Below are 16,667 nucleotides of genomic sequence, written 5' to 3'. Positions count from 1 at the left end.
AACTGATAATTTATAATTATGAACATATCAATGATAACTCAAGTCAACACAGAAGTGCTGACTACTGGGCTTATGATACCCTCGGGGTCTTAAAAAAAACTCCACCAGCAGAGGCCTCGACCAAGTGGGTGTAGATAAACTCATCATAGATACCAGAATTGAAATTTACATTTGAACATTGTTGATTATGTTCCGCACTAACAGGTTTCAGTCTATGTGTAAAAGTAAGTTCTATTTTTCTTTTACTAAATACTGCTTATTTCTCATGTTTGGTTTGGAGCAGCTTTCTGCTATATTTGATTTATTTTTTAATGGTTTCTAAATTGACATTCCGTGCAAACTAGATATATGTATAAATATATATGTTTGCTATAACTGCTTTAATATGACTGTTTGGTTGAAACTAATTGATATGTTAAATGATTAACATGTTAGATGAATATAAAAATAAAAGATATGGTATGATTGGCAATGAGAAACTCTCCACAAGAGACCAACATGACACAGAAATAAACAAATAAAGTAGTTCATCAATCGTCAATTTCTAAAATGATTCATGTTGTACACATGTATTTACTTTAATATAGTTATCTACCTTTGAATGCCATAAATCTCACTTATCTGTTAGCAAACGGGTATGATTAACAGTATATCGATTTTTGTGCACATAAACACACACATAAAAAGAAAACATACGTTGATAAACCTAATGAAATAAAAATGGTGGGACATCTTCTACATTTGTTGTTTCTAAATCTTTTCGCTCAAATTGTTCCAAATGGACGTTCCTTAGAACGTAAGTAATAATTAATTTTCGTCTGTATTAATTAGTAACATATGATTGATACGTCTCTTTTGTGTTACCGTTTTGCTGTTACAAAACTGGTGGATCATGTTAAAATTAAGAAATGCATAACTCCGGGTTTTGATTTTAATTTTGTCCTTTTTGGCAGGTTTATTATAATCTAATATCTATGCCACTATATATTAATATCATCACCAAAGATACATAAATTGTCAAAATGCACTTCCGGTTCATTACAATGTATACAGTTAATCTTGTAAATATTATTTCTGTTAATGTTTGGAGACTACTAAAACCGGTGTAATAAAAAGTAAAATCACAAAAATACTGAACACCGAGGAAAATTCAAAACGGAAAGTCTTTAATCAAATGGCAAAATCAAATGACAAAACATATCAAACGAATAGACATCAACTGTCATAATCCGGACTAAGTACAGGCATTTTCAAATGTAGAAAATGGTAGATTGAATCTGGTTTTATAGAGCTAAGTCTCTCACTTGTACGACAGTCTCATGAAATTCCATTATATTGACAACGACAATGAACAAAATATCACAAATAGGACAACAACAACACCACGAACCCCACCAAAAACTGGCGGTGATCACATGTGCTTCGGAAGGGTAAGCAGATCATGTTCAACATGTGGCACCTGTCGTGTTGCTCATATTATTACAAAGGCGGTAAATAGTCTAATTCGGTTGGTCACATTCGTGAAAAGGGAAGGGGTTGGTCGTTATGACATATGGAAAATATCCGATATCATTTGTATTTATAACGAATATTCCTTAACGGTCAACCTGTGGTGGCTTCCGTAAAATTTACGAAGAGATAACTTCAACTTCACCATTTCAACTCTTGGTTTAAAATGCAATGGTCACAATTAGGAAGCTGAAATCATCATGTGTGTTTGTTAAAGACCAAACAGCCTATTGTTTATGCGCATCAACTAACGCAACTTGGTAGTGACATAAAAGCTCTATGACGTTGTTTCTAGCAATGAAAAAACGTCAAAAAATAACGTCCTATTTCGCGTTTTTCACGGATTCTAACATGGTGTACGCTTAAAAATACGTCTCTCAAGAAAAGAGGAACTAAGCGTCGCGCTAATATCTTGTCGAAAATGGACACAAAAGATACTACACTATATTTAACCATCGTCCTAATAAAAATAATAAGATATGAATTTTGATCTCGACTTTTTGCATGTGCGCCGGTCTGCATTTCATTTTTTTCTTTCACATGCGTAGATTTTGCCTTATACTTTCGCCGATCTGCATTTCATTTTTCTTATTCTTTCTCTTGCGTAGATTTTGTCTTTCATTTGCGCCGATTGTGTACATGTTAATTAGATAGGCGAAAATTATTTTTACGCCCAATATATGGGCATTATGTTTTCTGGTCTGTGCCTCCGTTCGGCCGTTCGTTAGTCCATCTGTCCCGCTTCCTATCAACTTAAAACTTAGTACGCATGTTCCTTATGATATGATCCTTCTAATTTTAACGTCAATTTTTCAAATATTTAAAAAAATTAGTATTCAGAAGGTTAAGCCGATAAACAATTATTCCTAGAACTTTTGACATACTGGCAGCCGCAAGGTATGCTTTTAACTGATGGCTGGATGATTCTCGTAAAATAATGTCCGATCTCGCAATGAAGTTAAAAACAATATACTGCTTATTTGACAAAATCAAAGGTCATTGTCATTTGTTTCATTTCAAACTTTCTTCAGGAGAAATGAAAAACACATTTCGCCTTTTCTCATGGAAGCTTACAGCTAATTTCCTAATATATATAGATCAACACTTAGGTTAGCTTGCTTGCTTTGATTGTATATTTTGTATAATTATACTTCGATAAAGTCCAATTGAATTTTAATATCACATATACAGGGTACATACATGTACCTATATATGAAGATGTCAATTTTAATTTCAACGCTTGAATAAACATTTATACAAACAAAACAAGGAAGCCAACCAAAGTGTTACTCTACGTGCATTAGGAAATTAGATGTTAGGCAAAACATATTAATAAAATTAATACTCAGCGAATGTGAATTAAAAATTTTCGGTGTTTAAAACTAAATTGTTGTTAATTTAACTTATGTCAAAAACAATTGCTCCAAGAATAATATAAAACATAAGATTTAGCTACAACTATGACCGGAAAGATTGAAAGTAAATTCCGATTTCAATGCCGGCAACATTCTTGTCTCTGTTTTAATTTCCAGAATGAGCAACTTAGATTTACAATATTTTATTCTGTTGAAGAAATCTTACTATGTAGTTTTCAAATGAAAATTATTTCTAAATTAATTTTTGAATTTAAAATTTTTTGTATTTTTTATTTAGGGTCCCGTTTATTCAAAACACATGAGTTAGTAATAACAGGGATTGTATTTTATGATAGATGTATAACGTTTTAAAATCAAATACTTAATTTACCTATAATTTTGATTTCCTTAAATCTTAAATATTCAAAAATAATGAATTCACAAACTAGATGGAATAATTTCTATACGTCGTAGTCGGGTAAAATAATGATATAAAGAAGTACGTCCATGCTTTTGTATGTCCGTCTGTCAACAGCAGCGAATGCGTCGTTACGGCAAACTTCTGAAATGGACGCGAAAAAAAAACCACACATCTAGTCTGATATAGTCCAATACTCTGTAATTAAGCCAGTGTCATCTTTTATTTTTTATTATTTTCAAAAAGTTTGCTGATGAGGGGCAGAGGCAGAAAACAGACTTTCCTAACAAAAGTGGCGTGAAAGGTTATTCAAACAATTTTCCATTCCGACGGATGGGTGTTTCTAAAGGTTAATGTTGTACGGCAAAAGATCATAAGATCTGAGACTGATACTGCTACATGCGTTTAATCTCTTGTATTACCAGACAATATAAAGAAGTTGAAATAATTCACTATAGTTATAATTCTGGGAAATTAAGATGTGGGTTTCAAACGTCCAGTTTGCGATTTTTTGTAAATAGTGCGCCAGCAAGGAAAGTTTGTACTATGACGTCAGATACAATGTTCTGAAGAAGGACAACTCTTTTCTTCAAAACGAACGAGAAAAAAACATGAAAATCACTCATAACTTTTTTGAGAGGTCGGTGACATACACTTTTTATTGCTTTATTTTGAAGAGTACACATGGCACTTTCCGTCTTGAAATTTTTATGAAGAAATCACTGGTAGATATTTTTTTAAACACTGGAAACGTCTTTCATTTTTACGTTTATTTTTGGCGGGAACGAAATAAATCATACTTTTAAAGATCAAAACTATACGAGTCTTACACTTTTGAACCTGTATTTAATAGATACAAATCTACTGTTTAACGTGAAACAAGAATTATGCTTGTAGGTTTGATATAAAGGATATTTTTTAGAGTTTGGATAATCAGCAAATATTATGTTAATATTCGGGAAAACACCAAATTGAGGTTGCTATAGTGACAAAACAAAGTCGGTGACCCCCAATTTTTTTCATCATATTTTCTTCCTCAAATCATAAAATACCTTCACACAAAATTTTGAGGAAAAATCACTGGTAGAAATGAATAGGCTGTTTGGTCTTTAAGTTTTGTTTTCAACCGACCCTGATAGTAAATTTCTAGATATAAGTCCTAATCAAAATCTAAAGGTCAATCACATCAAACGAATGGATAACAACTGTCATATTCCTGATTCGGTACAGGCATTTTCTTATGTAGAAATGGTGGATTGAATGGACATTTGAATCAAAATATCGATTCAATAAAGGCAACAGTAGTATACCGCTGTTCGAACTTCATAAATCGATTGAGAAAAAAAAATCCGGGTTACAAACTAAAATTGGGGGAAACACATCAAATATAAGAGGAGAACTAAGACACAACAGAAACACACAACACTAAAATGAACACACAAAAACGAACTATAATATAACAATGGCCATTTTCCTGACGTGGTAACATTTGTTCAGCTTTCACTGTAAACAAAAAATGGGAAAGAAAGTTTGATATTCAAAGCAAGCTAAACGATTTTAATGTTTTTTATGCCAACTCAATCAATCTGTTATAATTAGCGTACGTTTGACTTAAGGTTTAAAATTGATTGTGTCGTTTCGAAATTAAGTGTCATGTCTTGATATCAACGACAGATGAAATATACCAAAGGGATAAAACAACACAAAAAAGAACAAAATATGTTTATTTTTTCTTTTCCTTTGTCTTATATTCACACTTGTGGATTTGATTCTTGTTTTCACAAATTAGTTGTATGCTTAGTCATCTGAAAAATGTTGTGTTTGATGATATTCTTCTTTTTTTACACCATGGAGTCTTGATATTAGACTATTTGATTGTTTTATCGTTCATTGACTGATATATTCGATTGCCCCTTGCTGTAGTCTCTCCTTTCATAGCAATTGCCAATACAAAATTGAAATGTCCGATTTACATTCGATATTCAATTTAATTTAGTTCTAATTTATTTCAAACTTCTCTTTTATTACAACTTGCGTACTTCGTAAAATAAAGATTTTGAAGTTCGCATTTGTACAATTAAAAAAATTAATATTTATTTCTAAATGTAATCTAACTGTCTTATGTAGACATATAACTTGTAAGGATTGTCAAACTAATAATGAGTATTGCGCAAAACCATTATCAATTTATACACATAATCAATATGTTTGTAGAAGATGTATGCATGCAAAACGAAGTTGTCTTAAGGTAACAGGTACGTAAATGGCTTGTCCGGCGATATTTAAAAGAAATTGCACACTCGTAGAACTTATAAAAAGATAATGAAAAATCGAAAAATTTAAGTTGGTCACCGAACTAATTTCCGAGTTCCAGACATTTGAAAATTGTTAGGAAACAACATAAAGTACATAGACATAACGTCAAATTTAAACAAAAAATAAGAAATTTCAAGCTTTAGTTATTCTGGAGTTTAAACCAATCCTACGATTTTTCTATAAAAATCAAATGTTTTTAGGGTATTATTTTCCTTTCTTTTGATATATAATTTTCAGGGGGTTACCGAACTCCCTTTTTATATATCAGACGTTGAAAGGGTGTTGCTAACGGGGAAAAGAGAAAAAAATTCATGACGTCGCCGAAAGGATTACGCAACGTCAAGGCTATATCAGCAGAATTGTAAGGACAACGACTGCTTCATCATAATTTGTTTGGCTATACAAATGCGCTTATAGAGCATATTACCCTGTCTGAAAAAAGGATTGATTACCTATTTTTGTTTTTTTCAGTGATTATACGAGATCCTATGTATTTATAACGTATTTATGGAATGATTAAACACAGTGTCAAAGGACATCTTTAAAAAAATTACATATGTTTATAAACATATTTAACAGAAACAATAAAACATCTGTCATTAAAATAGATTCTCCGAATGACGATATACATTCAATGTTCACATTTTCGACCTTATTTTTGCTGCTTCACAATAAGGGAGGCGAAATATACCGCGCAACGGGAAATTCAAACTTATAAGCCGAAAACATACTGACAATGCCATGGGGAAAAAAACGAAAAACGGCCAAAAGACAAACAATAGTAAATAAATGGAGAAATGTGTCCATGGGACACAGATGATGCCCGCGCTTGTATTGTGTATACGTTTTATTATATTTTGTTGAGGCAAACTAAAATAAGAGAACGGAAACGAAAAATGTAACAATTTTTCAATATGTTATTGGGCATAACTCTAGAACGGTAAAAGTGACGCCACCAAAATTTAAACTAGATCTGTGTTTTGTGGTAATCAGCATTGTATATAGTTTCTTAACATTTTTGTAGAGGCAAACTAAAGTTAATGAACGGAAACTAATTTTGGGACGGACGGACGGACAAACGGATAAGTGTAAAACTTAATTCCCCCTCCGCTACGGCGGGTACACAAAAAAAACCACACAACAGTAAACTTTCATTCCCCTGATAGTTGCAGGAGGTCATGCATATAAAATATATAAAATTATGTATCAATGGCACGAGAACACACCACAAGTATGATTACATACTTCGATCCAAATAGTACTGATCATTTGCACACTAAAATGGTGTGTTTAATACGACACTAAAGGAGAGGTGGGATATATATAAATTATAGGCAAAAGCCAAACAAAAAGATAATTTCAAAGTTTGATGCATATTATCCGTACTTTTTTCCTATCGTTGGTTTTGTTCCATTTTTATAGTGAGGACAGTGCATAGATGTGAAATTTAAAAACAAATGTATGTACATACCAACTTATTTATTTTTTGTTTTTTTGTTACTTGGCTTCGCCGCGGTTGAAAATATTTTCTCGGGGTCCTAATCTGGTCTATCCCCAACTCAGCTACATGTATGTGTTATTTATACATTGTTCAACACGGAATTTGAACACACATTATATGACGTTCTGATAAATGTATCAAGTCTAGATTTTGTGAGCTTTAATTATCAAGCTAACAATGTACTGAATAGAAAAGCTGCATGTGATTTTGAAGAACCGTCTTCGAGGGAATTTTAACGTATTAATTAGATGTTGCAGCGATTGGAAATCGCCAACGGCATTATATAACTCGTGATTTATGCCAGCAATTTTCCTGTACGTACTTAAGAATTTTTTGCATTCTTTTATCTATTGCGGAAATTGCCAGTGATAAGAAATACGCATAGCAAAAATAAAACTTTAATTTTAATTTTCTATAGCTGCATTTGCACATGTATACATTGTCAAACAGTATCAACTAAATCGAAAAACTGTAGTTTCGAAATTTGGCGCATATCAAAATGAATTGATTGATGCACGCAGAAATTTCTAAATCTTCAGTATAATATAATAATTTTTTATGTACTTTGCTATTTATTTTAATTTATAAGTGGCGGTTAAGAGTTATTTTCATGCATCGGATCTCTATTTTTCCCTTGCCCCTTTTTCATGCTGGAAGCTTGTAATTCACAATGTTCCATTCAATTCAAATTGATTGAAAAGCAACGTTTTTAAATTTTCGTTCATTTTTGAAAGACAGTTTTACTTCCCGTTTGTCCGTGCATAAGGCCCCATCCACATTTCGATTTTCGTTCAAGTTTATTGTCCCTTTCTCTTGCTTCCCGTCTGTAGTAATTTCCGACATTGTATTTCCCGAATTTCATGTCACACAGGCAGTAATTGAACTCTTTGGCTACAATATTTTTCTACTGTAAATTATTTGTTTATAAATAGTACTAGTACTTTCATTTTCAAATTCTATTTATAGACCATATCGCGGACGTGAAAGAAAGCACCGTAAAGAAAGGTTTATGTTTATATTTGAATGAGAAAAGTTTAACGTTTATATAACAGAAATATCAAATAAAGAATATCAGTATTATCCTCTTTTTTGTCGAGGATTGAAAACGTCCTAGCCGTTTTCATTGTGACAGTTATTTCTTTGAATGCAAATCGCCAAATGACTGAATGTAAAAATTGTAAGCCTGTGACTATATTTGCTATGGAATTTCAATACATAAAATGACAATATATAGTGTAAGCTTTAATTTGTTATTGTAGTAGTGTATGTGTGTAATGTATGTACGTGTTTATGATATTCCTATCATTACTACATTTCGTTTTCACGTCCAATATCAATATTCCCGATTTTCAAGTTGAGTCTCTGGTCTGTGCCGATTACCAGCGTATAGTAAGTTAATGTATGGACAGTTACCCCAAGGTATTATAAACAAAATACTCCCGAGGCCCATTCTTTGTACTTCAAACAGTTTTGTAGAAACATTATGGTGAATAGAAGATCTTGCAAGCATTAAAGTTGATCAGCTAGTAAACCCAACTCAATCACTCTCAGACTCCGAACATCACGACATATCGAATTACTTTCATTTTCATGAGGGAAATCATTGTTTAACTGTTACAAGATATTTCATTTTACATACTTCAATTTTTGTTACATTTTGGTAAGATGCATTCAATACTCTTCCACTAAATAGACCATTATTCTGACGAAGCGGAATATATTCCGACATCATAAAAATATTTTTTTCTGGTGTACGGGAGATAACTCCCATAGCAACAAACGTCGATTTTCCCGTTTTCCGCTAGAGGCGTTCATTTACGTACCTCTCACCTTAAGATGTCCATACAAGAAGTCTATTGGTATATATCAAATATTTTACAATGGAAAGTGGAATCATTTTGGCTGGATGCCTTCTGATTCAATTGTTTGTACAGCATTGGATCACACATGGAATGATTGCAAATCCGTAATTTCCTACACACACCTACAGGACCGGTGCATGGCGACAGATACATGTACCGTGGTGATGGATTACAATCCATGTTGGTCAGAACCTTTGGTGTATGCTACAATATACTATAAATGCATAGGTTTGTTTTACATTGGAAGTTCCTAAAAATTACAATTGATGGATATTATTTAAAAATATTACCGAAATTGATATACAATAAATTTCAATAGAACACAAGCCATAAGGTTAATTATTATCATGTTTATGAAAAGAAGCTTTCGTAAAAGATGGACACCTGACCGCTCAAAGCTGAATTAAGAAGCATATTCAAATCTACTTGTACGACAAGGTCACTTGTTTCTGATCCTTTAAAAATTCTTGAGGATGTTATTACAGCAGACAAAGACATAAACAGTTTCATTGATTTTACTTTCAAAATTATGTCCTTCTCTCACTTCGTGTCAACACAAAAAGAACGATAAAAATCTCATATCTTTAAACTGGACATCTTAACTTCACCAAAAATCGTATAAAGAATGGTATATTGCAAGGTCATCAATATATTCGATTAAGTATATGTTAAAAGTTCTAAGCACTTTTCTCTCACAAATACTGTTATAATAATATTTTATTTACGTTGTCAATCAGATGTGAATTCTTAAAACGTCTACAATTCTTATCTACATGAAACATGTGTAACTGTTTAATAATTTTTTTTACACTTTTGCATTTTATATAAATGTTTGACATTTCTAGGTTTTGCACTACTATTTTCTTTTAATAATTTCAACAAAAATGGGAAAATTGACACAATGTAATTACATTTGTTGTTGTACTCATATAAAGAAGATTTCATAAATACCGTTTTGGAACAGAAAATTTAAAGTAGCGTTAACTTAAGGCAAAGAAACATAGTCTTTATCGCATTTGGACTTCATGCCAATCTCTCATTAAATATAAAAAAGAAGATGTGGTATGATTGCCAATGCTACAACTGTCCACAAGATACAAAAATGACACAGACATTAACTATAGGTCACCGTAAGGCCATCAACAATGAGCAAAACCTAAGTTTGTGACCTTGATTTGCCGTTTCTTAATTGATATACTCGATTAAAACACAAGTACACTTTGTCGCCATATGTAGTAAGTTGTCTCACTGGCAGCAACATCCTATTGTATATAAAAATTAAATATTGAAGCATGCTATGTTAAAGCATGTTGCTTTATATCTATAATAGAAAGATCTGCAAAAACTTTTTTTGAAAGAAGTACAAATATTTATTCACCATGGGTAAATTTCAAATCGAGGTGTTTAATCGCTAAATGCATAGGTTTAAAATTCAGATATATAATATCTAAAAATTAATTAAACCACACTTGATTCAAAACACAAACATGAAGTTCCTTGAAAGATGTTGCTCCATTTCCAAGGCCTCTCTTTAAGACTTTGTAATCATGAACAGCAAGAAAAGATTCTTTCACTTCCTTTTAGTTCTTATGGACGTACAATGAACTTGTGTAAAGCTAGTTGATAACTTTTCTATTCAATTACACAGTAATATAGCAAGGAGCAATATCACAATATACTTGATTATTTGAAATGCATCGTTGTATGCCAATACAATGAAAAATAAGTTAACTTTTAACAAGATCATCGAAGCTTCTATAATTCGGATTGCACCAAAACATCCGCATGTTGTTTGAAAATTAAGGTGAGTGTTACCATGGTAACTTAATTTGAATTTTTATAATTAACACTTATATCACACTTCCCTAAGTTAATTGTTTGTACATAAACACCGATTTTACCTTATGTTCAATTAACAATGTAAGCATCACATGTATTTTTAGATCCAAGATATGAACACGTTTATCCACTGATTAAATACTACGACAGTAGAATACCGCATATTACATCTACACATGTACAGAATCGTATGTATATCATTAGCTATGTTAGTAAAAACACAATTTGAAAGGTAAAAATGTACAAAGTGCTGAATAAAAATATCTTATATGTTCATAACTTCTTCGAAAGCAGCGTATATCGACAGATCTCATAAAAGACAGAATGTATATGGACGCGTCTTTTTTTCATTTTCAAGGGACCAGGGCTGGGAAGATTTTTCTTTTTAGGGCGGGACATCTGGGGATTGACTAACCCTGTTCGTCTACTGCTACTTATGTTTTTTTTCAGTGGCATCACGTACGGTGCGAAAACTTGTCTTCACTTTTCTCCAAAACTGTTTTCTTTATTTTGTACTGCACAATAGCATTTTGTATTGCCCATTAGCATTTGTACTGCACAATAGCATGTTGTATTGCCCAATGGCATTTTTGTACTGCCCAATAGCATTTTGTTATGCATTTTGTATTGTCCAATAGCATTTTGTATTGCCCAATAATTGCGCAGTAATTGGTAATTTTCCATAAACTAATATTGTTTGCGCCATGTTATAGGTACCCCACATCTAATTTTTCTTTTTAAAAAAAATCGCTATACTACTGGGAATTACCGATGACAGTTGTTGACATACTCATTAAAATTGCCAATGATTGTTCTTAGCAAACGTATGTTAATTTCGAAAGATACATGCCAATTAGAGGTTGCGCTTTGTAAATATAGCTGTTTCTCAAACCACACCTCTTAAATATTCGTAGAAAATTAATTTTGTTTATATACTGGTTCCCAGTTATGCTCTCTGTGTTCCATCAAACAGATAAATAACTTGGGAATGTTACCAGTAAATATACATGTGCATATTGTTAACATTGAAATCTGTGGTAACCTTTCATACGAGGTAGGGATAGTAAAGAAAATTAGTGTTAGTTTTTACTCTGAGAAGTTCAGACCATATAAACGTTGAAAATATGCCGCATAGCCCTATATTTTGACCTTTGAAAAAAAATGTAGTACATATGAACTTTCTATTCTAGGATAAGATTTCAAAACTTCATAGTAAAGGTGGTACAGTTTTAGCCGTAAAAGGAGTTCCTATGGGAAATTGCATTGTAAATGTTTACATAAATGCAATCTATAGTGACATGTCGACATGAAACAGGTTTACTAATGTATTGAGAATTGAGAATGGAAACTGGTACTCAGTCAAAGGAACATCAACCCGACGAAGGAGCAGAAAAAAGCCGAAGGCCAACAATTGGTCTTCAACAATACCAGAAAATCCCAAACCCATGAAAAAGTATTTTTGAATAGTTTATTTAACTAAACGTAATAACTGAAACCTTATCACCTTTTGGATTTTTAAAAAGTTATACATATTTCTACTTTTAGCTGATGAATCAACTCCTCATTTGCATAATCAAAAAGATGATGATGACGATGACGGCGACGACAACGACAACGAAAGCCAAAGCAGCAAATCATGTATGTAAACATTTATTTGGTAGATTCAAAATACATAATCAAATACATAAGTAAATAGTATTTTCTCTTAAAATGTTATTTAAAATACTTTACCTTTAAACTGCCTTTGAATTTATGTTTGCAGTTAAAGCAAATACAAGTTTAACAATAACCTGCAATATTATCTCATTCTTTATACAATTGAATAGCATAGTGAAATTATGAATAAACTCATCATCAGGATTAAAATGTTATAAAAACGCATGACGCGCGTTTAATCTACAAAAGACTCATCAGTGACGCTCAAATAAAAAAATGTTTAAAAGGCCAATTAAAGTACGACGTAAAAGAGCATTGAGGACCAAAAATTCTTAAAAGTTTTGCCAAATACAGCTAAGGTAATCTCTTCCTGAGGTAGAAATGCCTTAGTATTTCAAAAATTTAAAGTTTTGTTAACAGTAAATTTATTATTGTGAACATATCAATGATAACTCAAGTCAACACAGACGTGCTGATTACTGGGCTGGTGATACCTTCGAGGAAATAAATCTCCACCAGGATTGGCGTCACACTTTCAAAAAGCATACGGACGTTTAATATAGATCAATAATGCAAACACAAATACCTATCTTAATTCTAAGAAGTCAATTAGTGTCTTCTATATAATATTCCGAATTATTCAGTGAAGTTTGTTATTATATTTAATGGACTTTGATCACACCACAATATACTGATATCTCATTTCGTTAATTTGAAAGTTTTCTGAACTTTTCCAGTAAAAATTGGACTAGGGACAGCTGTAGGCATTACATCGATTATAGCAGTTATTGCTCTGATTTGCATTCTTAAATACAGGTAAGTGTAGAAGCTCGCTTTTTTGTTTTGTTTTCTCTTGTGTGTGATTGATTTAGTTAAAAAGAAGGCAAATATCTAGCAGGAAGACAAGACACATAATAACCTAAGCAATAAGATTTATCAGAGAGAACAAATAGACAAATCAAACAAAACAAACAACCCAACACGGCAACAGAATAACCCAAACAACAGTTTCGAACTATATGTTTGCGGAATGATAACCAGTTCTAGCCAAGCATGTGGCACATACCGTGTTGTTTACGACTTAGGTTGAAAGTCGTAAACGGAGATTTAAAGTTTGTATAAATACAATAAATATATTCGAATATCAAGTTATACGATTAATTTTTATCATTTTGATGTAACCATTTTGTTATTAACTGACTGACTGGTGACCAAAACTTTAAGTCAAATAAATAGATGACTTAAAACTTTACGGTTTTCACGTTGACATCATTTTTCAAATGTGTTTTTTTCTTGGTTGTAAATAAACATTTGAAATCATCTTGTTGTAGCTGACGGGCATGATTAATTTATGAGAAATGCTAGAACAAAAAACGATGTGTACGTACAAGAAAGCATAGGGGTTACATTTATATAACTAACGTAACATTTGTATCAAATATAGTTTCTTTTGTGTCAAACAAACATTAACAAAAAGATGTGGAAGATATCAAAAGAACATTTAAGACTGTTTATGTGGACAAAAGTAAAATCACAAAAATACTGAACCTAGAGGAAAATCAATTCGGAAAGTCCATAATCACATGGCAAAATCAAATAACAAAACACATAAAAAACGAATGGACAAGAACTGTCATATTCCTGACTTGGTACAGGCATTTTCAAATGTAGACAATGGTGGATTAAACCTGGTTTTATAACTCTAACACTCTCACTTTGATGACAGTCTTCCGTTATATTTACAATGATGCCAAAGAAAGATGGAAGATACCAAAGAACATTTAAGAGCACCTGAGATCACCCTTAGTTTTTGGTGGGGTTCGTGTTGTTTATTCTTTAGTTTTCTATGTTGTGTCATGTACACTTGTTTTTCTTTTTGTCTTTTTCATTTTTAGCCATGGCGTTGTCAGTTTGTTTTAGATTTATGAGTTTGACTGTCCCTTTGGTATCTTTCGTCCCTCTTTTAAGACTTTTTATGTGGTTTCTAACACTACCAGCTTAACGTTTTACTCACATTGTATTCTTAATGATCTCATTGATCAAAATCAGTGTTTATCAAACTGCTATATATCCAATGATTTTTTCCCGTGGAAGTGTGTGGTTCAAAGTTTTTATATTTTTGTGAAAGGGTCAAAGTAATGATTTTGACAAACTTTTATAAAAACTAAACGAACCAAACTCATTTTAGTCAAGGTGTTTGGTACCACCTTAAGTCGAGAAACTCTCTCAACGCCATGGCAAACACAAGAGACTACGAACTGAAAAATAATTTAAAAGGCCCAGAATATGTTGATTAAAAAACTACAGGTTTAAAATTGTTATATGTGAATACTATTTCTTATAAGTTAATAACGTAAATTTCCTGATTGTCAAACTAAACAACACCATAACAATCAAAACAAAGGAGTAAACAAAGACTCACAAAACCAAAGGACATTTACATCAACAGTTATAAGAAACACATTAGTATGTTAAGCTAAGATTTGTACTGCTGCTTGTTTTATAATATCGTTTTAAATAGTATTGTACAACATTCATTGGATAATTTGTATTAATAGTTGATATAACAGAGTACTTGCGATTGACAGAGTTGTAAAATACTGGTTTATTGTGTTTGCTCTTTAGAAGGAACAAACCTGAGCAAAGATCAATCCCTACGCCTTGCAGCAATCATTTGACTTATGGTTATAATCACGGCTTTCAAAACCCAAGGGCATACCAGATTTCAGCTTCAAATCCAGGGTACAGTCCAACAGTGCTGGATAGAGTCGATATAGCTAACGGTAGCAGTTATGCTCTTCCTTCATATGAAGAAGCAGTCGGAAACATGTACGAAGAGGTGAATTATAGAAGTTCAACTCCAAGAGCATCAAAAGGGCCAGAGTGATTCAAATAAATTTTATAGAAACAACTGTTGCAACGATTTGCTAATTCAATCTTTTCATGAAGTTTGCAATAAATAAATGACTAGAGTTGAAACAATGAGGTTTATATGGATAATATTCAAATTCAAACACAGTTACTTCCATACGACGGATATATTAGTTGATTTTATAATCCCGGTACCTTTGATAACTATTTACATAAAATGTTCACTCTTCCAGGAGACATTTAGTCTTCATTAAAGGTAAATGTTGATTGGTATTGTTTTTATATATATATTTTTTTAATTTTCAATTAAGGAATGTATCACCCTCATGCAAAGCTCTGATTCCTTGCCCGGTTATGGCTATACTTTTTGTACTATTTTGGATTATTATAGTTCTTCATTTGATTTTGGTTTTCAATATTTTGGCCTCGAGCATCCATGATGAGACTTTTATTGTCGGAATGCGCATCTGGTGCATAAAAAAATTGGTACCGTTAATGTTATACTTACCGGTAAAATATAGATAAGCAGAGATCCATTCAAGAGAGAAGAAGCATATAATAACCGCCAGTCGAAGACTACAATTATATAACTTCCGGTTATCTTAAAAATAAACTACAGTCTCTTCTCTAACTTGCTACATTTTGTATACGAATACATTAATCTCCATTAATGTGGGGTTCACACATTGCCGATTGTTGCTTCCGTTTGAGATCAGACAGCGATAGGACACGAAAAGTGAAAAAGTAGAATTACTATCCTCAATTATCTGAAATGTCCTATCATTGTCTGAACGCAGTTGTTTGAGTTCGTTACAGATCCGTACGGGTCGGGATGGGTCCGAATAGTAAGGCAAAGTACCCCGTAACATTCGGGAAAACTCAGCCGATTTTGTCTAGTCAGATTAAATCTAATCACGACAACAATCGGATATTGTTTAGGAAGCGTCGATATTCAACCGTTTCCAAGCGAATTTGTCCCGATAATCCCGTTCTCAATCCGCTTCTAATCCGATTTGTATCTTTCGCATGGTAAAATTCGACCGAGTCTGTCATTACTGCGTCCTGATTCTACCGAATGTAATCCGACATAGCTCAGACAGTGACCAGACAGTGAACCGACGCTGATGGAAGTTATGCTTTCGAAAACTGTCAACATACTCGGGATGATCAGGTACTGTCGGACCGTAATCCTATCACGGTCCTCTTTTCGCATTGCAAACGGCTTTGTCTGGTCTCAGTCGTATTGTATTCTGTAATTGTCGGGATTCTGACGTGGGTATCATTGACGAATTTCTTATTAATAATGGGACTGTTCCGAAACAGTTTTGGCACAGACGGTT

General features: G+C 32.5%; 1 protein-coding gene across 1 annotated transcript; it reads left to right on the top strand.

Annotated features, from left to right (window-relative positions):
- The first annotated feature begins 653 nt into the window (after positions 1-653).
- Positions 654-16,027, top strand: LOC139502064 (uncharacterized). The gene is made up of 7 exons (XM_071291390.1): positions 654-796; positions 5,497-5,530; positions 8,936-9,189; positions 10,905-10,988; positions 12,346-12,438; positions 13,194-13,272; positions 15,082-16,027. Exons 1-7 carry the CDS (start codon positions 721-723, stop codon positions 15,341-15,343), a joined length of 882 nt encoding a protein of 293 aa, XP_071147491.1. The 5' UTR covers positions 654-720; the 3' UTR covers positions 15,344-16,027.
- Positions 16,028-16,667: the final 640 nt, after the last annotated feature.

Source organism: Mytilus edulis, chromosome 13, assembly GCF_963676685.1.
Source record: "Mytilus edulis chromosome 13, xbMytEdul2.2, whole genome shotgun sequence".
Lineage (NCBI taxonomy): Eukaryota > Metazoa > Mollusca > Bivalvia > Mytilida > Mytilidae > Mytilus > Mytilus edulis.
The sequence above is the reverse complement of the archived record's forward strand: the minus strand, read 5'-3'. Positions and strand labels throughout refer to the sequence as shown.

Coding starts and splice junctions, on each gene's coding strand:
- LOC139502064 (XM_071291390.1), top strand. CDS start 721: ATGGTGGGACATCTTCTACATTTGTTGTTTCTAAATCTTTTCGCTCAA. Junction 5,531..8,935: donor CAAAACGAAGTTGTCTTAAG/GTAACAGGTACG, acceptor TCTCACCTTAAG/ATGTCCATACAAGAAGTCTA. Junction 12,439..13,193: donor AAGCCAAAGCAGCAAATCAT/GTATGTAAACAT, acceptor GAACTTTTCCAG/TAAAAATTGGACTAGGGACA.